This window comes from Arvicola amphibius, chromosome 6 (assembly GCF_903992535.2).
Source record: "Arvicola amphibius chromosome 6, mArvAmp1.2, whole genome shotgun sequence".
In the NCBI taxonomy this organism is placed as follows: Eukaryota; Metazoa; Chordata; class Mammalia; order Rodentia; family Cricetidae; genus Arvicola; species Arvicola amphibius.
The window spans coordinates 8,074,415-8,101,771 of NC_052052.2; the positions used below are offsets into that span (position 1 = coordinate 8,074,415).

General features: G+C 52.3%; 1 protein-coding gene across 1 annotated transcript; it reads left to right on the forward strand.

The window, feature by feature from the left end:
* Positions 1-27,357, forward strand: Disp3 (dispatched RND transporter family member 3). The gene is made up of 20 exons (XM_038334947.1): positions 1-973; positions 1,903-2,122; positions 8,405-8,541; positions 9,237-9,371; positions 9,961-10,121; positions 11,246-11,385; positions 11,879-12,027; positions 12,197-12,358; positions 13,551-13,712; positions 15,271-15,384; positions 16,173-16,309; positions 17,666-17,850; positions 19,541-19,671; positions 19,763-19,935; positions 20,702-20,828; positions 21,247-21,392; positions 24,551-24,710; positions 25,356-25,469; positions 25,897-26,063; positions 26,995-27,357. The coding sequence occupies exons 1-20, from the start codon at positions 1-3 to the stop codon at positions 27,355-27,357; spliced, it is 4,056 nt and encodes a 1,351-aa protein (XP_038190875.1).

Consider the following 27,357-nt stretch of genomic DNA (forward strand, 5'->3'; position numbering starts at 1 on the left):
ATGGACTCAGAGGATGACCCCCTGCTGCAGGATGTGTGGCTAGAAGAGGAACAGCAGGAGGAGGAGACCTCGGGTGAGGCCTACAGTGGTGTCTCTGGGGCAGGGCTGCCCTCTGGAGCACAGGACTGCTGGAGACGCTGGACACTGCCTTCCCGGCCCCCAGCCTCAGGGTTCTGGAGCACCCTGGGCTGGGCCTTCACCAACCCATGCTGTGCGGGCCTGGTGCTGTTCCTCGGTTGCAGCATCCCCATGGTGCTGTCCGCCTTCATGTTTCTCTACTACCCGCCTTTGGACATCGACATCTCCTACAATGCCTTCGAAATCCGCAACCATGAGGCTTCGCAGCGCTTCGACGCTCTGGCCTTGGCCCTCAAGTCCCAGTTTGGATCTTGGGGGCGCAACAGGCGGGACTTGGCGGACTTCACCTCCGAAACGCTGCAGCGCCTCATCACAGAGCAACTGCAGCAGCTGCACCTGGGAAATCATTCGCGACCCGCATCGCGGACCCCTCGCTCAGCTTCGAAGGTCACCCCTGCCACTCAGAGATCAACAGCCAGTCCGAGTGAGCGACATCGACGCCAGGCTCCGCCCCAGGGGGACCAGGTAGCCAATCAGAGCCGATCCCGTCGGGGCACCTCGCGTTGGGATTACTCGCGCTCCTATGTGAGCGCCAACACCCAGACCCACGCACACTGGCGCATCGAGCTCATCTTCCTGGCCCGGGGAGACGCGGAGCGCAACATTTTCACGAGTGAGCGCCTGGTCACAATCCACGAGATCGAGCGAAAGATCATGGACCACCCGGGTTTCCGGGAGTTCTGCTGGAAGCCGCACGAGGTACTCAAGGACCTACCTCTCGGCTCCTATTCCTACTGCTCCCCGCCCAGCTCACTCATGACTTACTTCTTTCCCACGGAGAGGGGCGGCAAGATCTATTACGACGGCATGGGCCAGGACCTGGCGGATATCCGGGGTGAGCAGGTGCACTGATGGCAAAGGACTTCGCCGAGCTTGGGCGTGGCCAGAGGGCGTGACGTCAGTGGGGTGTGCAGCTGGGATTTGACAGAAAGAGGGAGGAGAGAAAGCAACAGAATAGGATGCCACTGGGACTGTGGGACTTTGGAACTTTGGTTGAGTCCAAAGAGAGAGAAAGCATGAAGAGACACTTGGGGGTGGGGTTGGTTAGAGAGGGCCTGAAAGGAAGTGTATCTTAGGTTTCTGTTGCTGTGATAAAAACACTGTGATTAAAAGTAACTTAGAGAGCAAAGAGTTTATTTCTTCTTGCACTTCGACATCATGATATATCATCGAAGGAAGGCAGGGCAGGAACTCAAGGCAGGAACCTAGAGGCCGGAACTGAAGCAGAGATCATGGAAGATGGCTGCTTACTGGCTTGCTTGCTCAGTTTTCTTTCTTAAACACCCTAGGACCACCTGCCCAAGGATAGCGCCCTCTTCTGTCAATTAACAATCAAGAAAATGTTCCTACAGGCTTGCCTACAAACAATCTGATAAACCTGTTTTCCAAGTTAAGGTTGCTCTTTCCAGCTTCCCAGCTTCCCAGATAACATTAGCTTGTGTCAAACCGCAAAACAAAACACTAACCAGGACACAGAGGAACATGAGACGTGAGGTTTAAAGTATCCTGGGGGTGGGGCTTTAGAGAGTAGGGTCTGAGATGGAGGGAGGGCAGGATGGAGCTACAGGATTACAGATTGAGCCTTGGAATCAGGTGGGCTTCAAACTGGAATCAAAGCGTAATTTGCCTAGTGGGAACTACCTGCTCAGGCAAAGGAGGCTCATCCTTGGGAAACTGTAGATCCTGTCCCAGATGTTGTAGTGGAAGGAGGGCTGTTGGTGGGAGCTGTGCACTGAGCTCTTTGGATTTCCCTGACCCCTGCAGGCTCCCTAGAGCTGGCCATGACTCACCCCGAGTTCTACTGGTACGTTGATGAAGGCCTCTCGGTGGATAACCTGAAGAGCTCCCTCCTGCGCAGCGAGATCCTGTTTGGAGCCCCGCTCCCCAACTACTACTCAGTAGACGATCGCTGGGAGGAACAGAGGGCCAAGTTTCAGAGCTTCGTGGTCACCTACGTGGCCATGCTAGCCAAGCAGTCTACGAGGTAGGAAGTCCAGCGACGCCCGTGTGTGCCTGCCCGTGTGCATCTGTGTGTGGGTAACACCTACCTCTGCTGAAATGTCCGGCTGCTAAGTTCAAGGTGTTGCCCTGGCACTTCCTAGCAGGAAGTGAGACCCGGGCCCTGAGGATTTAATTTTAATGCCTTCTTTCAGATTCACAGAATCTTTTTTATTGTTGAATTATTGGTGACTCAGGAGGAAAACACACCTCGACTTAACACGGAGTTACACGAAGCGTCGCTTTTCTGGCTTTGTCGGTAACACCAGCGACTGAGAACAGTCCGTGGCATTTACTGTCCTCATCCTCCTGTGGTTTTGTTGTGCGCGTTTTAATTGTACATGCATTTGAAGCCCCCCAGCCCGTTCTGTCTTGCAGAACCTGCTCACTTCTGTTTGTCTTCGTGTTTACCTTTCCTGTTGCTCCTCATTACTTTCTGCGGTTTTCATGCTTCCCCCTGGGGCCACTTTCTCTGGGTCTGAAGAATTCTTTTTAGTATTCTCTGAGTGCAGATTTGCTGATGGTGACTTCTGTTTTGTTTGCCTGAAAAGCACTTTTATTTTACGTTCATTTCTCTAATCGACTTCACTTGTGCGATGTCCCAAATTGGCAGCTGTGTTTGTTCTCTGTTTTAAAGACGCCGCTCCATTGTCTCACGGCTGCTGTCGTTTTCTGTAGAGAAGTCAGCCGCAACTCTTTCTTGTTGCTCCTGTAGTTTATTAAGAATTTTTATTGCGCTTGTTCATTATGTGTATGTGTACATGTGTGGGCACATGCATGCCCCTGTGTGCATGTGGAAGCTAGAGGACAACTTGCAGGAATTTGTTCTCTCCTTCCACTTAGGTGGGTTCCAGAACTCTTGTCAGACTTGGCAGCAAGCTCCCTTATCCACTGAGCCATCTTGTCTGTCCATTGCTGCTCTCTTAAAACGACTGTTTTTCCTCTCCTTTTATTTTTTATTTATTTTTAATTGAGCTCTACATTTTTCTCTGCTCCCCTTCCTGCCTCTTCCCTCCCCTCAACCCTCCCTCGAGGTCCCCATGCTCCCAATTTACTCAGGAGATCTTGTCTTTTTCTACTACCCATGTAGATTAGATCTATGTATGTCTCTCTTAGGGTCCTCATTGTTGTCTAGATTCTCTGGGATTGTGACTTGTGGACTGTTTTTCTTTGCTTTATGTTTAAAACTCACTTTTGAGTGAGTACATGTGATAATTGTCTTTCTGGATCTGGGTTACCTCACTCAAAACGATGTTTTCTAGCTCCATCCATTTGCCTGCAAAATTCAAGATGTTATTTTTTTCTGCTGTGTAGTACTCCATTGTGTAAAATGTACCATATTTTCCTTATCCATTCTTGGGTCGAAGGTCATTTAGGTTGATCTGTCTGTTTTTTAAATGTGTGTGTTTTACCTGTGTGCATTTGTGTGTATCATGTGTGTGTTGTGCCACCATGTGAGTGCTAGAACCTGAACCCAGGTCCTCTGCAGGCGCTGCCAGTGCTCTTAACCATTGAGTCATCTCTCCGGCTCCCTTTCCCATAAGACACTCTGTAAAGGAAGTATAAATGTATGTATATACAGCAAATGACTCATTTAACTTTCAGCTTTTTTTACTCAAAGAAAAATGATCTATCTAATTCATCAAAGTAAGAAAGTCAGAGATCTTTTCTTCTTGGCTATTATATATGAGGCTAAGGAAATAAAAAAATTGAGTTGTAATTGGCACATGACCAACTGAATAGACTTACTTTCAGTCCTAACACATCCACTGTCAAGATCGTGAATTTCCCAGCACATTTCCTTATGTCCACTGACATGCCTCATCCTCCACCCTGCTTCCCAGCCACTCCCAGCCCCAGCCCTAGAAATCAGTTTCCATTTTTGTTTTGTTTAATTTTATGTGTATGAGCGTTTGTCTGCATGTATTTAAATGCACCACATGCATGTGATGCTCTAAGAGGCCAGAAGAGGGCATCTGTCTCCCTGGAACTGAAATTACAGACATGGGCCAGCTGTCAGGCGGGTACTGAATTTGAACCCAGGTCCTCTGCTAGAGCAGACTGTGCTCTTAACTGCTGAGCCACATCTCCAGCCCCCACTTTCTGCTTTCTCCCATCATGCATGGTAGACATTCCTTTTCTAAAATTTTGTATACATGGTATTTTATATTCTCTTTTGACGGAGCTCATTCATTCTTTCTAGCCAGTCTGAACTGTGCCCATGTTTTTACCGTATTTCAACAGTTTATTGTTGAACACAGACTAGTACTCCATTGTATGGAGGTCATTGGTGAGTGAGTGTTGGTGTTGCTTCCAGGTTGAACCATTACAGATAAAGCTCCCGTGAGTGTTGGTGTATACATTTTTGTAGGGACAAATACTTTTTGCCTTAGAGAAATGTCTCATAGCAAAATGACTGAGCAATCATGGTGGGTTCTATGTTTAACTTAAGAGACTTGCAGAGTTGTTGCCCCACTTGGTGTTCCCACCTGTGATGTGTGATATTCCAGTCCTCCCACGTCCTCGCTAATGCTCGCTGTCATAGTCTAATGTGCTGCTCTGTCGCTGTAATAAGCACCAACTCTAACCAGCATGGGGAGGAAAGGGTTTACTTTGTTCTACTCTTCCAAGTGGCAGTCTATGGCAGGAGCCCAAGAAACTGGAGGCAGGAACTGAAGCAGAGGCCATGGGGGAACAGAGCCTGACTTGTTCTCAGGATCACATTCAGCTGCTTTTCTTTCTTTCCTTCTTTCTTTCTTCCTTCCTTCCTTCCTTCCTTTCTTTCTTTCTTTTTTTCTTTCTTTCTTTCTTATGTATACAATATTCTGTCTGTGTGTGTGCCTGCAGGCCAGAAGAGGGCACCAGACCTCATTACAGATGGTTGTGAGCCACCATGTGGTTGCTGGGAATTGAACTCAGGACCTTTGGAAGAGCAGACAATGCTCTTAACCACCGAGCCATCTCTCCAGCCCCTCAGCTACTTTTCTTATACCTCCCAAGACCACCTGCCCAGGAGTGACACTGCCCACACTGGGCCCTTCCACACCAACAATCAAGGAGACACCCAAGGACATGCCTATAGGTCAATCTCGTAGAGAAATTTCCTCAGTTGAGGTTCCCTCTGCATCCTGACATGGGAGAATCATGGTTCAGCCTGTGCTGCCGAGTATGTTCAAGTACAACCTGAATAATTTAACAAGACCCTGCCTCAGATTAAAAAAATGAATTAAAAATAGCTGGGACTGTAGTTCAGAGGTAGAGAATGTGCTTAGCAAACGTGAGGCCCTGGGTTCAGTCCCAAGTACCAGGAGACAGAATAGTCTGCTGGACTCTTGAATGTGATTGACACCTTAGAATACTGCTTCTTTGGACCCATGAACATGGTACGTCTACTGTCATTTTTCATTTTATCTCTAAGAAGTTTCTATTTTCTTGCTCCTACAATAATATAATTTTAAAATTTACTCTCCAGCTGTTAATTTATAACTTAAATTTATAATGTCCTTTGTGTTCTATGATCTTGTCAAACTTAGGGTTTTCTGTTGTGGCTGCTTTGTTTTTTAGGTTGGATTTTCCACATAGATAAGCCTATGTTAAACTGATGAAGACAGAGCTACATTTTCTTTTCCAGTATAGATACATTTCATTCCCCGTGTGCTTGCCCGATTGCACTGGCTAACACCGTCAGACCCTAGTGCTGAATAGATGGAATGAGGAATTTTTTTATTTCTTCAGGATGAATTATTTCTTATGCTTTTATTTTAATCCTGTTTTTTAGCCATAACTCTCAGTGGCTACTTTAGGATTTAAACGTACCTCCTTAAGTATCACAGTGTATCTTTGAGATGGTAGCGTAGCACACAGCTATAGCCTTCTGGGTTTCCTGTGGCCTCCACACTACTGTGGTCCACGTTCTGTTTGTTAGGAACCCCACACAACCTTATTATTTTTAAGTGGCCAGTTTTCTTTTGTAGAGATAAGTGAAAACATTGCATTTCTTGCTCGTGGCATTTTCATTTCTAGTGCATTTTATCCTTAGTGCAGATCCTCCTTCCTGCACGCTCTCATCTTCCTTCGGCCTGAGGGGCCCCCTCAGCATCTTCAGCATGTGAGCATACCAGAGGCAGTTTCTGGCTTCTATAGCGGAACAGAGTTTTGATTTTTGCCTTTGCTTTTGAAATGTATTTTTGCTGGGTATAGAATTCTGGGTTGGGTTTCCCCTGAGTGTCTGGGGATGCTGCTGGGCCGTGTTCTGACTTTCATTTCTTACCAGATGTCTGCCGTCACTTTTTTCCTTGCTCTGCGGTATGCGGCATCTCTTTTCCCTCTGTCACTTTTTCTCCTGTGAGAGTGTCCGAGCAGCTCACGTGTGATGCACACTCTTGTCCATGTCCTTGTTTGGTCTTTGGAGCTCATGGTTCAGCTTCTTGGATCGACAGGCTCACCATTTTCATTAAGTCTGAGGAATTTGCCAGCGACTGGAGCATCTAGTAACTGATGGTGAGACTGTCCTGGGTACAGCAGCGCTGTCCACGCGCCTGCCCGGGAGCCACAGCGCTGTCCACGCGCCTGCCCGGGAGCCACAGCGCTGTCCACGCGCCTGCCCGGGAGCCACAGCGCTGTCCACGCGCCTGCCCGGGAGCCACAGCGCTGTCCACGCGCCTGCCCGGGAGCCACAGTGCCTACTTTATCTCTTATCGCAGAGGATCACAGTCCTCTGTGGTTTGGTGTCCAGAGTCTGATTTCATGTTTTCTCATATTTTTAAAAGTTTTTTAGATTAATTTATTTTTATTTTTTGTGTATGTGAATGTTTTACCTCCGTGCATATAAGTGCACCACGTAAGTGCTTGTCAGATCCCCTGTAATTGGGGTTATGGATGGTTGTGAGCCACCATATGGGTACCGGGGATCACACCCAGGTTCTCTGTAGGAGCACACGTGCTGTGACCACTCAGCCACCTCTCCAGCCCCCTTTTTTTTCATGTTTTTGTGGTTGCAGTGGTAAGGCCAGTCCAGATGTCAAGCCATCGCTCCAGCACAGCTGAAAATGTCACTCTTGCTTGCCTTTTAAAGCAGCTTGGGTGCCGGAGAGATTGCTCGGTGGCTAAGAACATGCAGTACTCTTCCAGAAGATTTGGGTTCAAGTCCCAGAATGCACATCAGGTGGCTCACAGTCACCCGTAATTCCATGTCCAGGGATCTGAGGCCTTCCGTGAGCCTCTGTGGGTACCAACACATCCATGGCACACACAAAAAAACACACACACAAATAAAATAAAAATAAAAATATAGTTTGGAGATGGCTGGGTATGGTGGTATGCCCTTAATGCCAGTATTCATGAGGCAGGGCCAGATAGACTACTGTGAGTTCAAGTCTAGCCTGGTATACATAGCACCTTCTAGCCAGCCAGGGATACATAGTGGGACTCTGTCTCACAAAGCTAAAAACAAATAAAATACAGTTTGGGGTTGGGGAGATTGCTCAGTGGCTAAGTGTTTGTTGCCTGAGTGTGAGGACCAGGGATCGGCTCCCTGGAACCCACATAAACGCCAGGTGACTGTCGCAGCCCACCTGTAATTCTAAAGCTTGTAACGTGGAGATGGATCCCCAGAGCGAGCTGGTTAGCCAGTCTAGTAGTGCCAGAGAACTCTGGGTTCACTTGAAAATGAATATGGCAGAGGGCCATCAAGGAAGACTTTCTACATCCTCACTGGGCTTCCACACCCACACAGATGCAAGTGCATCTGCACACACGTGCACCCACACACATACGAGCAGGCATGTACATACCACATCCACAGTCACACAAGAGAAGGCAGTTTGATCATCCTGGTAGGTTCTCTTGCAGTAAATAACTTGTAGTGTGCACACACTGAACAGCCGTGTAAAATGGGATTATCTGGAGCCGGTTTGATTGCCTTTAGATTCTGCTGTGGACCGTTGGGAACTGAAGGTGACATAGGGGTTGGTTGTCACTAGTTATTATTGGTGTAGAATGGTGGCTCTCAACCTCGGCTGTACGTTGCATCACCTGGGAGATTTGGGGGAGGGGACCAACACTTGATTCAGCTCCACCCAAGAAATTAAGACTTAATTTGCTTGGCATCAGGCCTAGACATTAAGACTTTTGGAAGCTCAAGTGATTTTAACGAGCAGTCAAGGTAAAGAGCCGCGGATGAAGGGCACAGCTCCGGCTCTCAAGAGTCCACAGTCATGTTCAATCTCTCTCTCTTGTATTTCCTTTCCCCACGGCCTCCCTCCATCAGCAAAGTGCAGGTCCTCTATGGGGGCACAGACCTCTTCGACTACGAGGTGCGCAGGACCTTCAATAACGACATGCTCCTCGCCTTCATCAGCAGCAGCTGCATTGCAGCCCTGGTCTACATCCTCACCTCCTGCTCAGGTACGGCATCCCGGAAGGCTCATGTGAGCCAGCGTCTTCTCTCCCTGCAGCATGTGCCAGCCTGCTCAAGCGTTCCAGGATAGCCTCAAACCTGGCTTGTCGGTGCTGGGCCAGATGATGCTCAGACACCACGACAACTTTGTGTAGAGGCATCTGGGATATTTTTAGTCTGTTAAGGATTACTCAAGAGCCTACTCTATTTACCACCTTCCTCCCCACTGCTACCAACGCCTCACACGCACCAGCTGCCTCCAATGGCTGCTTGTATACAGTAGGTGTGTGCTCTTGCCCAAGTGAGCAGAGATAGAAAACTGGACAAGACATCTAATCATCCATGCAGCAAATATTAATTGTGCACTAGCTATAGGCCCAATGTTCTGACGCCTAGGATCCAGTGGTGAACCAGACATAGGTTCGACACAGCGGGACTGCTAAATCCCCTCAGGTGACACACAATATAAAACACTCACAATTCTCTCCTTGTCTGTAAGGTTGTCTGGAAAAGGTCCCATCTGCCACACAGGGCTTCTGTAGGAATGAAGGGCTTCAAACTCTGCCAGTTGTCCCTCTACCTGGCTGGGAGCAGACGGAGTGGTGCAGGGGGCCCAGGATGAGGGGCTGAGGTCAGGGTTACTGAAGGGGGCCTGTGTTCTGGGAGGGCCCTGCCAAGGCCCTTCTGCTCCTCCACTGCCCAGTGTTCCTATCCTTCTTCGGGATTGCCAGCATCGGTCTCAGCTGCCTGGTGGCCCTCTTCCTCTACCATGTGGTCTTTGGCATCCAGTACCTGGGCATCCTCAATGGAGTGGCCGCCTTTGTGATCGTGGGCATTGGTGAGTGCTCCTAGCCATGGCACAGGACTCCCACTTCCCCAAGAAGGTATCCTGGGTGGTGAGGAAGGTGGTGGGACCACAACTCAACTTTGGAAGAGGGGTGGGTGGGGCCGAAAAGCATGATGGATGGGCTTGAATTCAGTGAGTGTGGCCAAGGAGTCTGGCACAGGTGGGACTTCAGACTTTGTGGGTAGATCTTGGAGACTTGAGTGGGGTCAAGGAGCATGTAGGTGATGCTAGGCCACAGTGGGTGGGACTTGGAGACACTGGGTGAGGCCAAGGAGTCTGGTGGGTGGGGCTTGACCACGGTGGGTGGGGCTTGGAGACGCTGGGTGAGGCCAAGGAGTCTGGTGGGTGGGGCTTGACCACGGTGGGTGGGGCTTGGAGACGCTGGGTGAGGCCAAGGAGTCTGGTGGGTGGGGCTTGGCCACAGTGGGTGGGGCTTGGAGACACTGGGTGAGGCCAAGGAGATTGGTGAGTGGGGCTTGGCTGTAGCCAGATAGCCCTCCTTAAGCTGGAGCTGAGCTGCCAGACTGTCCCACACCTGAGCTGAGCTGAGCTGCCCTCTGGCCCGGCCTCCCTCCTGCAGGTGTGGATGATGTCTTTGTGTTCATCAACACCTACCGCCAGGCCACCCACCTGGAGGACCCCCAGCTGAGGATGATCCACACCATCCAAACAGCAGGCAAGGCCACCTTCTTCACCTCGCTGACCACGGCCGCTGCCTACGCAGCCAACGTCTTCTCCCAGGTGGGAAGCCTGCCCCAAAGTCCCTGTCCTGGCTTCTCATCTGCCCACACGTGGCTGGCTCCTGACCCCAGCACCTTCATCTCACGGCCCTTGCTGTGACCCCACAGTCCATCTCTGTGATTAACCACCCATTCCGAAACCAACAAATGGGGCAGTTATAACCATACCGTTAGTTATTGGTGCTCACGGGTACCCCACCGGGGCCCTGGGGAACCCAGCAGGTTCTGAAGCTCTTTCCATATGATCTGTACAACCCAAGATAAAAGTATGGTCACCATCTCTTTTCTTCCTAGCACAGAAACTGGGGCCCAGAAAGGTAAAGTGACTCCCATGGTCACACAGCTGGTAAATGGTGACCCCTCTACAGTCTCCTCGCCCCTGGCCTGAGCTCTCTCCCTGGCACTTCATGCCCCATTTTCATCCCTCATACAGTTGGTCTGTCTATCTGTCCCCTTTCCTCCCCCTCTCTTTTTTCTCTCCTCTCCCTCCTCCTCTCCCCCTCTCTCCCGCCGCTGCTCTTACTCCCATATTCCTGAGTGGGTCCTGTGTACCTATGAGCACACCTTTGAGAGACTACATGACCTGATCCTGTAGCTCACATAAACCTCTCTGGGCCTCAGTCCCTCAGTGGGTTATTCTGGAGCTGAGATGAGCAGGTGGCAAGGTGGTTTTATAAACTTCAATCTGCCTGCTCATTGGTGAGGGTTTCTTCCAATCGCCACGGCCCCAGGCAGGTTCCTGTGGGATTTCTGGGGATCCTGTATCCTGTATCCTGCTTCCATTGCTGGGTGCCAAACTTCCCTTCCTTCTCAACAACCGGCAGCTTGGTTTTGGGGCATGTGTCTTGATTTGGGTAATAGCCGTTTCGGGATGTTTACTCTGGCGAGGTGCTGTTCCCAGCTGGCTGCAGGTAGACCCGAGCTTCTGCCCTCGGGTGGAGCAAGCTTGTCCTCTGCTGCTGTGTCCAGCAGAGCCCCAGAATCTGGCATCCTCAAGGCCTGGCGCTGTTGTCCCACAGCCAAACCGTTCCTACTTTATCCTGGGAGAGCCAGCTTTGGGTTGTCTCTGGCCGTAGAGACAGCCAAGCCTAGCCATCGTCCTGTCCTTGTGCCTCCTGGTTGCAGATTCCAGCTGTGCATGACTTCGGCTTGTTCATGTCCCTCATTGTGACCTGCTGCTGGCTAGCTGTACTGTTCACCATGCCTGCGGCCCTGGGCCTCTGGAGCCTCTACATGGCACCCCTGGAGAGCTCGTGCCAGAGCAGGTGAGTGGCCTGCACCCTTCACACCCTGAGTAGCCACAGCACCCAGCCCTCTCTTTCCAAACCCTCTGGGCTTCTGTGTGCTCAGCCCTGGGCTAGGCAAGGACAGGGAAGGAACAGCTGTTGCCTAGCATCCGTTTGTGGTCACATGTAGACAGGAAGTGGGTGTCCTTAGGGACCTTTAGCCACCATTCCCCTCAAGGACCTGTGTCCTCTTACTCTGCCTTTTATGGAAATGCGGAACCTGACCTAGGGCATAGGGTATCATAGAGCAGCTCTCTCACCTGCCATGACCCTTTGTGTCTCCAAGGAAGAGTGACAGCTAAGGGTAGATGGCCCCAGAAGAACTCAGTGCTGGCTCTTGTAGTCGGGGCTGCCTTTTCCTGAGAGGCAGGAACAGCCATGTGCTGCCTGGGCTCATGCGATTTCCTGGCCTTGCCCCATCCTCTCTGGGTGCTGTGACTCCTAGCCTCATGCCTGTCCACTGCCCTCGTAGCTGCCACCAGAAGTGCGGCCGCAAGAGCTCCTTGCATTTCCCCGGGGACCTGTTTGCAGCTCCAGAGCGGGCTGGGAGTGGTCCTGCCCAGGGCCCACTACCCTACCTGGATGACGACATCCCCTTGCTGAATGTCGAGGATGAGCCAGGTAAGAGCTGGCCAGCCTGGCCAGGGACATGCAAAGATAGGCGGGTCCCAAGGGGGCCGGGCCAGATGGCCTGTGGGGACCCTCACCTGGTATGTGGCCTTCCCCAGGCAGGTGTGGGCCAGAGCAGGTTGAGGCCCAGACTTTGACTGGCTACCACTCTGCCTGGCAGTGTCTCTAGAGCTGGGAGATGTGTCGCTGGTATCTGTGCCCCGCGAGGGTCTGAAACCCGCCCCCGATGGGAGCAGCAGGGGCCAGCTCCTTGCCCAGCTTCAAGAGCTGTTGCACCACTGGGTCTTATGGGCAGCTGTCAAGAGCCGCTGGGTGATTGTAGGTAAGTGTGAACAACTCCCTTCCGTCTTCGGGCTCCACCGCTACAGTGGCGTGAGGGTAGACGCACCCCCGCCAAAACCAACCAAACAACAACAAAAACAAGTAACAGGCACTGGATATGGAGTAGCACCTAGAGACCTGGGCGGGACTCTTCTCTGCCTCCTCCTCCTCTTCCTGCACAGGCTGCCCCTGGGCCTCCTCCACCACAGCTCACAGGCTGCCGTGTGCCAGGCAGGAAGAGCAAAGTCCTCATGCTTGGCCCTGGAATAGACTAGCCTGGCTGAGTTTGAAGCCCAGTTCTGCCCATTGTGACCTTGGCTGTGCCAAGCAGTCTGACACTTGAGTTCTTGTCCTGAAAATGAAGGTGGTAACGGTGCCTCGGGTGTAGGGCATAGCTCAGTGGTAGAAGGCCTGTTCCGGACCTGGGTTCCGTCTCAAGGGTCTAGGAAGACAGCTCTCAGGAGCGTGATGTGTTTATAAAGGTCTCAGCTTGGCACAGGTGGGGCATGCCAGGTGCTCAGTATGCATGAGGAGCCTTCGCCTTCTTCAGTGGCTTCATCTCATCAGAGCTGCTGCAGTCAAGGGGAAGTACCGGGTCCGCGGGGACTGTCAGATGCTCTGAGACACTAGCTGGCTGTCTTCGCTAGGGTTTCTGTTGCTCTGAAGAGACACCATGGCTAAGGCAACTCTTATAGAGGAAAGCATTTCATTGGGGTGGCTCATGGTTTCAGAGGTTCAGTCCATTATCATCTTGGCAGGACATGGCAGCGTGCAGGCAGACATGGTGCTGGAGAAGGAGCTGAGAGTTCTCTACATCTTGATCTGTAGGCAACAGGAAGTGGTCTGAGACACTGGGCAGTCCCTTGAGTGTATACGAGACCTCAAAGCCTTTCTCCACAGTGACACACTTCCTCCAACAAGGCCATGCCCACTCCAAGAAAACCACACCTCCAAATAGTGCCACTCCCTATGAGATTATGGGGGTCAGTTACATTCAAAGTGCCACACTGGCCCTGTGGAGGAGGGTCAGGTTGTCCCTTACAGCCAGGCCCCAGCAACTCCACAAACGCCATAGCTGTCTCTGCCTCTGGTGGGACTAATCCCCCCTGCCCCCGCCCGCTCTCCACACTGACAGTGGTTCTGCCAGGGTGGGGCGCCGGCCTCATCCACCTCCCACGGCGTCTTCCTCATAGGACTCTTTGCCTCCATCCTCATCCTGTCCCTGGTCTTCGCCAGTCGGCTCCGCCCTGCCAGCCGGGCCCCATTGCTCTTCCGGCCTGACACCAACATCCAGGTGCTGCTGGACCTCAAGTACAACCTGAGTGCCGAGGGCATCTCCTGCATCACCTGCTCAGGTGAGGATCCCCACCGGCTGAGCCCACATCCTGTGGTGCCTGAGCCCACTGTTGGCCTGAGAGATGAGCTATTGCACACATGCAGTGAGCAGGAGGGACAGACATCCTGGGCTGGGGGGTCCACACTGCCGAGTCGGGGACAAGTTGTCCCAATAGCAGAGGGGAGCCTTTGTGGAGGGAGGAGAGAGTGCTCTGAGGGCATGGATATCTCAGAGGGCTGCCTGAAGGCAGTGTCTAAGCAGAGGCTTAAAGAATGAGAGTCACCAAGCTAACAGAGCTGGGGAGGGAAGGCATAGGTTAGCCCGAAGGAGCGGAAGGAGCTCAGTGAGGCCAGGTGGGCAGGGGCAAGGAAAGAGGGCTCTAGGCTGAGGGCAGTGGCGGAGATGGGGGAAGAGCAGAGCCAAGCCTGAGAGGAGTGGCTGCGGGAGCTGAGACTGGTCCGTGTGTTGATGGAAGGAGCAGCGTCCTGGGGGGAGCTGGGTTGGTGGACCAGCTGGAGGTGGGCAGGAGGCTGGCACCATCTCTGGAGGAGCCATGGATGAGCTCAAGAGTCACCGTCTTAGGAGAGATTTGGTACCTCTATGAGGATGACACAGTAGGTGTTGAGGCGAGCAAGAGAGGGAAGAGTGGCTTCCAAGGTCAAGGCTCTTGCTTGGGACAGGGAGACGGGGGGGGGGGGGGCGGGGGGGGTGCGGCGAAGGTGAGCAAGTGAAACCACTCTGCCCTGCTAAGCAGAAGCAAAATGAGAGAATGCTTTACTGAGCTAAGTGGCTGCAGCTCGGGAGAGGAACCGGGCCACCACTGCTGTAATTGCCTTCGCTTAATTAGGGCGTTGTTCCCATTAACCCAGCCTTCCCCCTTGGTCGGGGCATGAGCCGAATGCATGATAGCAGACTGGAGCAGACAGGTACCCAGAGCCTTGCATCCCATAGTCAGCCCCAGCTCACCCCCCGGGTCCCCCCACTAGGACTCAGAATTGCTCTCCGTGTACACAACACACACTCCCAGGGACCCCCGCCTGACCCCTGCCACTTCCCAGCCGGACAGACGCCAGAGCAGCCATCTGAAGGAGAACCACCTCAACCCCTTCTTTGTGTGGCAGCAAAGAGGGCTATGAATCTACAAAGGGCGGCCTCTCCCAAACTCCCCTCATTTCCTCTGCAGTCCCTGGTCCCCAAAACTACGACCTTCTCCTCTGCTGATGTGATTAATAACCCTGAACTTGGGTGGTTATGAGGGCTGATGTTTTAATGTGTGAAATTTCTCTTGGTTTAAACCAACATTTTGTCTGTCGTGCTACGACAAGGCAGGCCATTGCCCAGCCTTACCCTCCCCTGATAATTGGGAAAGTGAGGCACAGAGTGGGCATGTGGGGACATTGCCAGATGGGGACATAATAAACATTTAATGTTTTCCTCGATTCTGTTGACTCTGCCTCAAACCACCGATAGCCACTCCTCCCAGCCACTGGGCCCTTCACAGATCCTGGCCTGTCCTCCTTGACCACCAGGTGTGGCCAGAGGGACCCCCATGTCCCTGACTCAGTGTGTGGGGGCAGGTCTGTTCCAGGAGAAGCCCCACAGCCTGCAGAACAATGTCAGGACATCCCTGGAGAAGAGGAAGCGAGGTTCTGGGGCTTCCTGGGCCAGCCGGCCTGAGGCCACTGCACATGGTGAGTGGGGTGGGGTTGGTAGATGCACCCTGGTTCTCCCGTGTCTGACTCCACACGGAAAACAGATCACACTTAGAGCTGATTCCCCCCCCCCCCCCATGGGAACAAGAACCTGTGTCCTTGGGTCATTTAAGGGACAACATATGAAAAATCCAGGTTCCCCATCCGCCATCTCAGCAGCCCCCAGAACTCAAGGAGAGCTCAAGGCTTCTTCTGCCAACTGCAGCCTCCTTGAGCCTGCCCTGGTCACCAAGGCCATTCTGAGAGTCAGTATAAGGGAGTCCTGAGCCTTGATTCATCTTTCCTGAGGTCTCCAGAAGGAGTGCTGGGACAAGGGGAAGTGACCCTAGTGGACGGTTGTCTTCATCCTTTCCCTATCACCCAGTTTTATTGTCACCAGCAGTTCCCACCATTGCCATTACAGACCTAGCCCCATCTTTGACACTGTATCCCATGGATGGCAACACCAGCCTACTTCATTGCTGGTGTCTCCGACATCATTTGTGTGACTCTGTCTGTGACTGCTACCACCTGCCACCATGACTGTCACCTGCCCAGTGACCGTCACTACCACGATCTCATTCCATTACCTTCACCTCCCACTATTATTCCCACAGACCCTTTCTGGTAGGAGGGGCCAGTGTCAACCCTTGAGGAGGAGCCCAGGCTCAGGGCTCAGCTCCTCGACCAACAGGGCTAAGGTGGACTTCCTTTAGGTGGGCTAAGGTCCCATCCTGAAGCTGTTAAGGTCACTGCCCACTCCTCTTCCATCCCTTGCATCTTCTCAGAGTCCATGAGCACTGTGTACATCTCCAAAGTGAAGAGCAAAGGACATCCGGCTGTCTACAGGCTTTCCCTCAATGCCAGCCTTCCAGCCCCCTGGCAAGCTGTATCCCCTGGAGATGGAGAGGTGCCATCCTTCCAGGTGAGCCTTGGCTGTCAGGAAGTTAGGCACTGAGGAGGGGCCGTTGGTGCCATGCTGGTGGATACTGGTCATGTAGGCAGGGAGCAGGGCCCTTGAGGGTTGAGCTGCTCCAGGCACATGAGGACCAGTCCATAGCAGTCAGATGCATTATGGGACCTACGTCCGGGCAGACCTGGGTTTGAGTCCTAGCTCTGGCAAGTACAGCTTGCATGCTGTTAGGCAGGTGATTCAGTTTCTCTGAGCCTCTGTCTCCTCATCTATGAAATGGGGTTTAAAAGATATTGCTGGGTGGACAGGGAACAAAAGTTGTGTGCCACCTGACAGATGGAACAGTATCCACACTGGCAGCCCATAGTTCATCCTGTAACCAAAAGGTTGCCCAGAAGACAGCCTGCCAGGATCAGCCCAGACTCAGTGTCCCCTCAACAGGAGGACCATCCATGTTCCTTTAACCTTTCCCACTGTCCAGATGTCTGGCACAGAGGAACCTACCTGGTCAGATTTGTCCACCTCAAATGCCCTCCTTTCCTCCACGGCCCTGCCTGACCTCCCTTCTCGGAATGCCCTTCTCCCCTGCCCCCTCTCTCACCTGATGGTCCTGTCTGACTGACTCGGCCCCAGCTGGAATCTGACAGCATCTCCACTGTCATGTCCACGGGGGCGGGGCCTTGCCCATCCTGCCCAGGCTCAGTCCTTAGAACCAGGCACAGAACCTGTCCCAGGGAGACACCTACTATCCTAGTTTCTCTTGCTGTGATAAGATGCCTTGATGCAATGCAGCTTAGGGGAGAAAAAGAGGGGTCTATTTCAGTTGACAATTCTAGGCTACAGTCTATCATTGTGGGGAAATCAAGGCAAGAACTTCAGCTAGTCACATCAAATCTCCAGTCAAGAACAGCGGGAAATAAATGCATGCATGCTTGCTTGCTTGTGCTCAGCTCCGTTTCTCCATTCATATGCGGTTCAGGACCCCCTTTCTAAGAAACGGTGCTGCCCGCAATGGGCTGGCTCTTCCCACACCAATTAACTTAATCGAGACACCCCCCACAGGCCAGCCCAGTGCAGAGGGTCCTTCATTTTGACTCTTCTCCCAAATGACTTTTGGTTGTGTCAAGTCAACAATTAAGCTTAGCCCAGTGAGTTCTTGGTGGGAAGAAATGAGGTTCAGAAAGAAAGGGGGCAAAGGGAGAGAGGAAGGGTTGCCCAGCTTTCAAGTTCAAGCCTCGGCCTCTGAACTCTGGAAAGCAGGACAGGGTGGGAGACAGGTCACGGAGGGAGGGGACAGACCTTGAGGCCGGGCAGGCCCAGGCAGCCTCCCCGAGTCACGTGTCTTGTCTCTGTCAACCCATTGCTTAGGTGTATAGAGCGCCTTTTGGTGACTTCACCAAGAAGCTGACCGCTTGTATGTCTACAGTAGGGCTGCTCCAGGCGGCGAGCCCCTCCCGCAAGTGGATGGTGACGGCCTTGGCCTGCGATGCCAAGCGGGGCTGGAAGTTTGACTTCAGCTTTTACGTGGCCACCAAGGAGCAACAGCATACCCGGTAAGAGCCGGTCAGATAGGCCTGTGTACACCGCCCAGACTGTACTTCTCTTCGCTTCTGTCTAGGCAAGGAGATATTAGCAAAGATTACTAGCCCACGATTCCCCAAGCCCAGTCTGCCACTTTTCCCATCAGCTCTGCAAAGATCACCATGGCCATCTCTCCGATCCACCTCAGGGCATTGGCGGTCACCATCTCCTGTACTCGGAACATTCTCCTCAAGTCCTTCTGAGCTTCACTTCTCCACATCCAAGTTTCTAGCCTGATGTCACCCCCTGGGGGAAGCTGTCCCTGAGCAGAGTCCCTGCCCCATCCAACATCACCCCAGACTCTCTATGCAGACATACTGGTCTGGCACGTGACCCTGTCCCGCCCTAGGAAAGGTGCCCTTCGGGGTGCTCTGAGAGGTTGTTCGGGTGCATCCCATACTTGCTGTCGTGTCTGGCATATGACAGGCACTCAGGTCTCCGCTGGCCGGATGAGTGTGTGACACACTTCTTGTCCTAGGTTCTCACTCACTTGTAATAAGCAGCTGGTTTCCTGCGCCCTCTCCTACACTGCGGGGAATGAATGGTGCAGACTGTATCTGGTGCAGTTTCTGCTTTACACTCAGTCTCCCCCACCCCAGCCCCTGCATGCAGCAGGCACCTAATTCTTGCTGAATGAGAGCTACATTCTCTACCACATGGAGTCCCAAGCCCCCAAGGTGGTCTTATCTCCCCCTTTATACCCTTGTGTTATGAACACAGCCTTATTTATCAGGTAAGGCTGTCTTGGCTTAAGTATTCAGGTATTCATTTCACAAACACCGAATGTAAGCTGTGTGTCCGCATGCTGGAGGCAGGATGGGGTAGCGAGCACCTCTCTGGGAGACAGGCAGTTACCAAGTGGCAGCTGCAGCATGGAAGACTAGGATTCACACTCAGGAACAGCCCAGCCCCATTCCAGGAGTACAGTATCTCAGTGCCAGGCCTACAGTAAGTGTGCTGCTGGGCACTGTGGTCTGACTGGGAACTGGCATCAGGGCATTCAGCTCCCCCATCGCCACAGGTTGACTTCACTTGGAGTGGAGAGGTGAAGCCAGGAGGCAGTGGGTGTTGAGGTGGCTCTAATGGGGTCCTTTCCAGCTAAACATCCTTGTCTCAAGCTGGACTGTCTGCTGCTGAGCCCAGCGCTGGGCTTGTTCTGTATGCTATGCACAACCATGGCCTGGAGCCTAGCAGCTCCCTGGATGAGCATTCTAGAAGAAACTAGAAGCCAGTGGCAAACTCAAGGCTCCTTGACTCCTCGGGTTCAGTGGGTTAATAGGCTGCTGAAGTGGGACACTGAGGCCGGCCCTAGGTCCTTCCTGAACTCTGGAGGGCTGTTCCAAAGCTGAACATTTGTGCTCCCCCGCCCCCCTTGTACCAGTGTGGGAGACTAAGAGCCAGGGAGAAGAGCCTTGATCAGGGCCAGGCTGGTCTTGACAGAGGCAGGGATAAAGCCATGAGATTCCCAGCCCTGGGCATCCTCTGCCCCTGTGCCGGGGGAAACACAGCTTGGTTCCCACCCTCTGTGACCCCTGAAATGGTCTCCTTGCCTCGTCTTCCCCGACCTTTCCTGGACTTCCTAGGCCAGCCAGGCCTCCTCACCTCACATCCTTTGAGTTTTCTTGGCCTTCCCGACTCAGCCTGGCCTCCCTGCCTCCACAGGAAACTGTACTTTGCCCAGTCTCACAAGCCCCCCTTCCACGGGCGCCTGTGTGTGGCGCCACCCGGGTGCCTGCTCAGCTCCAGCCCTGATGGGCCCACCAAAGGCTTCTTCTATGTGCCTAGTGACAAAGGTACTTGTCAGGGCACATCCCTGGGGGGACGGAGGGGGACCTCAGAAGCCCGGGCCTTCCTCTCATTGTTGGCTCTGACTCCCCCCTGCAGTGCCCAAGGCCCGCATCTCTGCCACCTTTGGCTTCAACCCTTGTGTGAACACAGGCTGTGGGAAGCCAGCAGTGCGGCCACTGGTGGATACCGGGGCCATGGTTTTCGTGGTCTTTGGCATCATTGGCATCAACCGTACCCAGCAGATGGACAACCATGTTATCGGGGACCCGGTACGGCCACTTTGGACAGGTGTAGGAGGGCCTGGCTGCAGCGGCAACCTTGAAAACTGGCGCCTGTGCCTGGCTTGCCCGTCCGGTCCTTCACATATACCCATGATAGCCCCTGAGGGGACGTTGTTCCCCTGGAGGACTGAGCAGAACTGACTGAGAATTACTCAGGAATATGGGTACATTTGGGGACCCACGCCGGCTATATGGCCCCTTTAGGGGCAGGAACAGAGATGAGAGGGGTCACGTGTGAAACCTGTCCTGTGGTCCTCCTCTGGGGTGAAGTATGTAGACGTCACTGAACATGTGTGACTGAAGGACTTTGCAGGTGTAAATAGAATGTCACTAGAGGTCATGTTTGGGTTGGGCACAGGCATGGCAGCACATGCTTGTAACAAAAGGAAGAAGTTGAGCTCTGGCTTTCCAATGCAGATGGACACTGTCCCATGTGCAGAGCAGGGGTGGGAGACTGAGGAGGGGACAGGCAGGCAGGCAAGATAGAGCTGGCTGGAAGCAAAGGAGAAAAGCATTACATCCAGTTGAAAGGAAGAACAGAGACAAGGGCAGGGGAATGCAGGATGAGCTATTACTAGAGCAGAGGCACCAGAAGGGCAGAGCAAGGGGAACAGTGGGTACCCACATGAGGGTGTGACATGGTAATAAAGTTAAGGGGAGCGGCTGAAGGGTCTGAGCCCATGGTGGGAAAGGGGAGCCTGGGACTGAGTCCACAACTCACTGAGTGCCCGGCCGGTGTGTCTCCTTGGGAAAGGGCAGCGTCATCTATGACAGCAGCTTTGACCTCTTCAAAGAAATCGGACACCTGTGTCGCCTCTGCAAGGCCATCGCAGGCAACTCAGAGCTGGTGAAGCCAGGCGGGGCCCAGTGCTTGCCCTCAGGTACGTGTGGTTCACGTGACACAGCTCGATAGTGCATGCCTAGTGTTTGGATGTCTGTGCTGGAGCATGCCTATACAATGCTCACAACTCTATACAAACATTTTCCAGATATGCACAGGCTGTGTGAATGGGCACGCACGCCTAAGGCGTAATATGTGTACTAGTGTAATATTTGGTATACTTCAAGGGGGGGGCTCTCCCAAAATTGAGAGCAAGGCCAGTTGCTGGTCCAAAGACCACCTGGCTGAGGTGATTCAAAATGTTACTTTCCACCTCAGTGGCAAGTGTGGGCTGTCGGGCTCTCAGTGACACTGCCCGATGCTTGCACACACATCGGAAGCTTGAGAGGCAGGTGAGGGTTTAATGTGTGCGACCGGCCACTCTTCCCGTCACAACCTCCTCTCGCTTCTTCCTACAGGGTACAGCATCTCCTCCTTCCTGCAGATGCTGCACCCCGAGTGTAAGGAGCTGCCTGAGCCCAACCTGCTGCCAGGGCAGCTCTCCCACGGGGCGGTGGGTGTCAAGGAGGGCCGTGTGCAGTGGATCTCCATGGCCTTTGAGTCGGTGAGCCTGTCCCTCTGCCCCGACCAGGGAAAGATACCTCGGCTCTGGCCTGAGGCTCATGGCTAGCAATTGTCAGCTTTCAATTGATTCCCTTCATGAGAAGACTACATATTCTTCAAATCCTTCTGCTCTGTTTTTGTTTTTGAATGCTCATTTTTACTATAAATTTGGCTAAAAGTGGGCAGCATTAACTATGCCACAGCCTCAATGTTGTGCTGTCTTGGAACTTCCTTGGCTAAATTAATTAATCTGTCACCTTTAAATGAGTTCCTCTTCCTCTCATAATGTTTTGAGACTTTCTTAATATCTTCCCAGTTGCTGTTTGTGTTAGTTAGGGTTATTGTTGCTGCAATGGAACATCATGACCAAAAGCAAGTTGGGGATGAAAGGATGTGCCTTATCCTGCCATATCACTGTTCACTGAAAGAAACGAGGACAGGGACTCAAACAGGACAGGAACATAGAGGCAGACATAGAAGGGTACTGCTTACTGCCTTGCTTAGCCTGCTTTCTTATAGAAGCCAGAACCACCTGCCCAGAGATGGCACCACCTACAATGGGCTGGGCCCTCCCCAATCAATCACTAATTTAAAACAGTACCCTACAGGCCTGCCTACAGCCCAGTCTTAACAGAAGTGTTTTCTTAACTGGGGTTCCCTCCTCTCAGATGACTCTAGCTTGTGTCAAGCTGACATGAAACTATCCGGCACACTGTGATGAATACCTGACAGAAGCAACCCAAGGGATACAAGGTGTATTTTAGCTCCCAGTGCCAGGCCAACAGTCCGTCATAATAAGTCACAGGGACAGGAGCTTGAGACATCTGGTCACACCGCCATCATAGTCAGGAGGCAAAACGTAATGAATGCATGCGTGTGTGAGCTCATCTCTACACACTTTTAAAATTATTATTATTACTATTATTATTGTTATTAATGTATGAGTGTTGCCTATGTATATGTCTGTATACCACATGTATTCAGTGCCCATAGAGGACAGAAAAGGGCATAAGATGTTTTGGAACTGAAGTTACAGATGGTCGTGAACCAGTACGTGGGTGCTGGGAGTCGAACCCAGGTCCTCTGCAAGAGCAGCCAGTGCTCTGAACCACAGAGCCATCTCTCCACCTCCTCCTCATCTCAAGCCTTATACAGTTCAAGCTTCCTTACTCAGATAATGGTGTCAAGATGAGTAGGTGTCCTCATCGCAAGTAATGTAATCAAGATAATCCTCCTAGACATGCCCTCAGGTCCACCTGACCCAGACAGCTTCTCACTGAGAGTTTCTTCTCAGGTCATTGCAGGTATTTCAAATTGATAATTAAAAATTATCCATGACAGGGAAATAGACAAGATGCAGACAGTGATTTTTGCCAGAATATAACATGAACGGCCTCTAGTCTAATTTCCAAAGGAGTCCTTGCTTCCTCTGAAACTTCAAGCACACAGTCTTTACTGTCCAAATTCCTGTCAGCTTTCTGATCTTCCAAGCTCCAACCAGAATGGCCCAGTAAACTCTGGTTAGAACATTCTAGAGTTTTTCTAATCCACAGTGCCAAACTCTTCCAAATTCCTCCTACAAACTTCTAGAAGCATAAGAACTACATGGTCAGGCTTGGTTACAGCAATAACCCCACTCCTGGTACCAATTTTCTGATTATTACTATTATTCTATCACTATGACCTAAATACCTGACTGGGAGTCAGGAGGAAGAGTTTATTTCCTCATGACTGAGACAGTGTAGTGGAACAGAGTGTTTCCTGTCGTGGTGAACCAGGAAGTAGAGAAAGAATATTGGCATTTCAAAAGTATTTTCCTAACATTTATTTAATTTAGGTCCCCAGCCCATGCCACTCATATCCAAAGTGGGTCTTTTCCTCTCAATCACTGAAACTCCCTGGAAATACCTTCAGCATACACATCCAGGGGTGTGTCCCATAGAATCCCTAGTGACTCTAAATCTAGTCACACTGACAACAAAGACTGGCCATCCCATCATTTTAGACATTTTTTATTTATTTTACATGCCAATTACAGTTTTCCCTCCCTCCTCTCCTTCCGTTCCCTCCTCTACTTCCCATCTATCCCCCCCCATCCACTCCTCCTTCATCTCCATTCAGAAAGAGGCAGACCTCCCATGATATTTAAACATAATTTTTTTTGGGGACATTGGCAACTGGGCACGGTATCATACACTGTTAATCCTAGGACTTGGAAGGCAGAGGCAAGTAGATTTCTGTGAGCTGGGGGCCAGCATGGCCTATGTAGTAAATTTCTAGCCAGGGAGGGCCTTGTGGTGAGACCCTGTCTCAGAAAGAAAGAAAAACACATTGTCACAGTTTGCACTGTCATCGATTCTACCCATCTACAAAGCTTTGTCCCCAGTAATCGCACAGTTCTTGCCCTTCCTCCCAGCCCTTGGCAACCCCCACTCTATTTTCTGTCTGGGTTTAGCTACACTAAATATATCATATAAATGGAACCACAGATTTGTCCTTTCCATGAGCAACATGTCCTTCAAGATCCGTCCGTCTTGTAGCATGTGGTGGAACTGTCTTCCTTTTTACAGGCTGATACCACAGCCACCTTGAGACTAGAGATGCCCTTGGTCATCTCCACCACCAAGCAAGTCATCCCCTTCCTAGCTGAACCTCAGCAGCGCTCACTCACACGTATGCATGCGTGTACACACACACACACACACACATACACACACACACACACACGTGTGCGTAGACATGCTGAGGCTAGGTCATAGCAGAACTGGGTCAGTGAGGCAACACAAAAGAAAGTTCTAGGTCCCTTTTAGGGCTGTGCACTGTGAGCTAGCAGGCTGCCCAAGGCATTGCAAGCTTGCATAACCAGCCAAGAGGCAAGCGTCTGCCCAGATGTTCTGAGAGCCCAGAGGAGGCACATCATGAACAGAAAGAAACCAGTCTTAGGAGCATGTGGAGGGGCTTCCCGAATAGGCAAAGGGTGACATGCAGAAGCATGGAGGAGTCTAAGAGAATTATGTTGGTTCAGAGCTAGCTGCAGTGCATGGGGGATGGCTCAGCCCCCACATTCTCACAGGACACCCTCCACTGGTGGCCACAGAGTAGCTGTCCCTAGGAAATGCAAGCAGACCCGCTAGTCTCACCAGCCCATGTCCCCTGCAGACCACATACAAGGGCAAGTCCTCCTTCCAGACCTACTCGGACTACCTGCGTTGGGAGAGCTTCCTCCGGCAGCAGCTGCAAACCTTCCCTGAGGGCTCAGCCCTGCGCCGAGGCTTCCAGACCTGCGAGCACTGGAAGCAAATCTTCATGGAGATCATAGGTAGGTGTGAGTCCAACCCTCTCCCGGGCTGGCTGTGAGTAGCCGCGCAGAGGCAGTCACCCACAGTGAGGGCATGGTGAGGTCTACGCCACTCCTCTGCTATCCTGAGTCCTGGCTCAGAACCCAGGGAAAATGGGATACAGTTGCCAGACTACTGATGAGAGGCCAGAGTGTGGGTCCTCTCCTGCTGGTGGCATCTGGCCACGTGTGATCTTGAATTTGGCCACCTGGAAAGGAACATTTGGACCAGTGAGATGGCTCAGCAGATAAAAGCACTTGCTGTACAAGCCTGATAATTTGAGTCAATTCCCAAATCCCATGGCGGAAAGAGAGAATGAACTCCCCTAAGCCCTCTGACCCCGACCTGTGTGCTGGATCAATGGGCTCACATACACACATACAATAATAATTTTAAAAGTAGGGTCATGGCCCTTCCTAGAGTCTGCTCTTCTCTGGGGCCCTGTTTAACTCCTTGAAGTCCAAATAAATTTTGCTTGTGGGCAGACCGTAGAGAAATGCTCAGGATGGCTAAACTAGCTGTGATTACCTCTTCCTACAAAACCAGTAACCTCTATCCTGGGGTCAAGAGGAAGCACAGTCTCTTCGCCCTGTAGCTCCTGAGTCCCCTTCTTTCCTCCCCTGCAGGGGTACAGAGTGCCCTGTACGGCCTGGTCCTCTCGCTTCTCATCTGTGTGGCTGCAGTGGCCGTGTTCACCACCCATGTCCTCCTCCTGCTGCCTGTGCTCCTCAGTATCCTGGGTATGTGTGCCAAGGGTGATGTGTGCCGGGGATGAGGTCAGTAAGGGTCTGTGGCAGGCGACAACAGGCCGGGCTCGTGGGAGTGGGACCAGGGAGGAGTCTTCTGGACCTCTGAGCCTCTGACCACCCAGTCCTAGAATAGGCCTTGTTGCCATTCTTACCTCTATGAAAAGACCCTCAGTTTGGCGTTATGTGACCATGACACACAGAAACCACATGCCTGTGTTCCCTGAGTGGAGCCAGGTATCTCTGTGCCATCATTCAGGTGAGTGACACGTTGCTGTACCCACCCCCTCCCTCATCCCTTCCCTTCTCTCTGGCATTGACCATCGTCCCTCTTGACTCCGGATGTCCCTGTTTCCCAGGGACTCTTTAGGACCATGTGGATAGGGAGCGGTCTGAGCGTACCTCTGCTGTCCCTCTGCAGGCATTGTCTGCCTTGTGGTGACCATCATGTACTGGAGTGGCTGGGAGATGGGAGCCGTGGAGGCGATCTCTCTGTCCATCCTGGTAGGCTCCTCTGTGGATTACTGTGTCCATCTGGTAGAAGGCTATCTGCTAGCTGGGGAGAATCTACCCCCACACCAGGCTGAGGTAAGCTGTCCTGAGCATGCCCGATCCCTGACTCAGCTCCCGCCTTGGGTCAGTGGGAGGGCCCATAAGGACAGACGGACATCCCATACTCCACCCCTAGGCAAGCTGTGTCCTAGGAGCTGTTCCCAACACTACAGCGTCTCAGTCCACAGCCCTGGGAACAAGGGGTGTCTTTCCAGCCATGAGAGCACAGCCCTGCAGCCCTTGGGTCATGTAACAGCCAAAGCTTGCTGTGACCATAAGGAAGGGATGAGAGGTGGGGTTGTTCTTGTTAAATGCCTATTGAGTGATAAAATGCCCCCAACAAAAGCCAGCTTAGAGGAAGAAACATTTATTTGGCTTATAACTCAACTTTATGGTTCAACATTATAGATGGATCAGGGCAAAAACCCCAGACATCTAGTTGCTTGTGCTCAGCTTGATTTATCCACTATTCCACAGCACAGGACCTCCCCTGCCTGGGGAGTGGTGCCGCCCACAGTCGACGGGGTCTTCTCACATCTGTTAACCATTCCCACTTACCCAACCCAATGCAGACAGCCGCTCACTGAGACTTTTCTCCCAGGTGATGCTAGGCTGTATCAAGTAGACAATTAAAGCTACCCGTCCTAGGTTTGATGTGAAGACATGGACCAAAAGGTGACAGAATTAAGTCAGCTACACTCCTAATCACTTTCAGGTTGAAAGACTGGAATAACTCCAGTCAGAGCCCCCATGTATAAGGACCCACGGTGCATATCCTCCTACCTACATCCTTTCAGCATGTCTGTGCCCTGTGACCCTCCCTGTGACTGTCCCACTTACAAGGTGGGAGCCAGTCTCAGGCAGAGCCAGCCTGGGGCAGTGTATGCTCACCCGCTCCAAAGTCAAGCTCAGGTCTAATGTCTGCAGTGGGTGCTCAGCCCTCCCCACTCTCTCTCCACGGCCTCAGGACGCCAGCTCTCAGCGCCAGTGGAGGACATTGGAGGCCGTCCGGCATGTTGGCGTGGCCATCGTGTCCAGCGCCCTCACCACCGTCATCGCTACCGTCCCGCTCTTCTTCTGCATCATTGCCCCGTTCGCCAAGTTTGGGAAGATCGTGGCACTCAACACGGGCGTGTCCATTCTCTACACGCTCACCGTCAGCACCGCCCTGCTGGGCATCATGGCCCCTGGCTCCTTCACCCGGACCAGGACTTCCTTCCTCAAGGCCCTGGGTGCCGTGCTGCTGGCAGGAGCCTTGGGGCTGGGTGCCTGTCTTGTGCTCTTGCGCAGTGGCTACAAGATCCCCCTGCCCAGTGGGGCTACACTATAG

Excerpts from the sequence above, each read along its gene's own strand:
- Disp3 (XM_038334947.1), top strand. The coding sequence starts at position 1 with ATGGACTCAGAGGATGACCCCCTGCTGCAGGATGTGTGGCTAGAAGAG. Across the intron at positions 17,851-19,540 it reads AAGGAGCAACAGCATACCCG|GAAACTGTACTTTGCCCAGT; the intron begins GTAAGAGCCGGT and ends CTGCCTCCACAG. Across the intron at positions 21,393-24,550 it reads TCTCCATGGCCTTTGAGTCG|ACCACATACAAGGGCAAGTC; the intron begins GTGAGCCTGTCC and ends TGTCCCCTGCAG.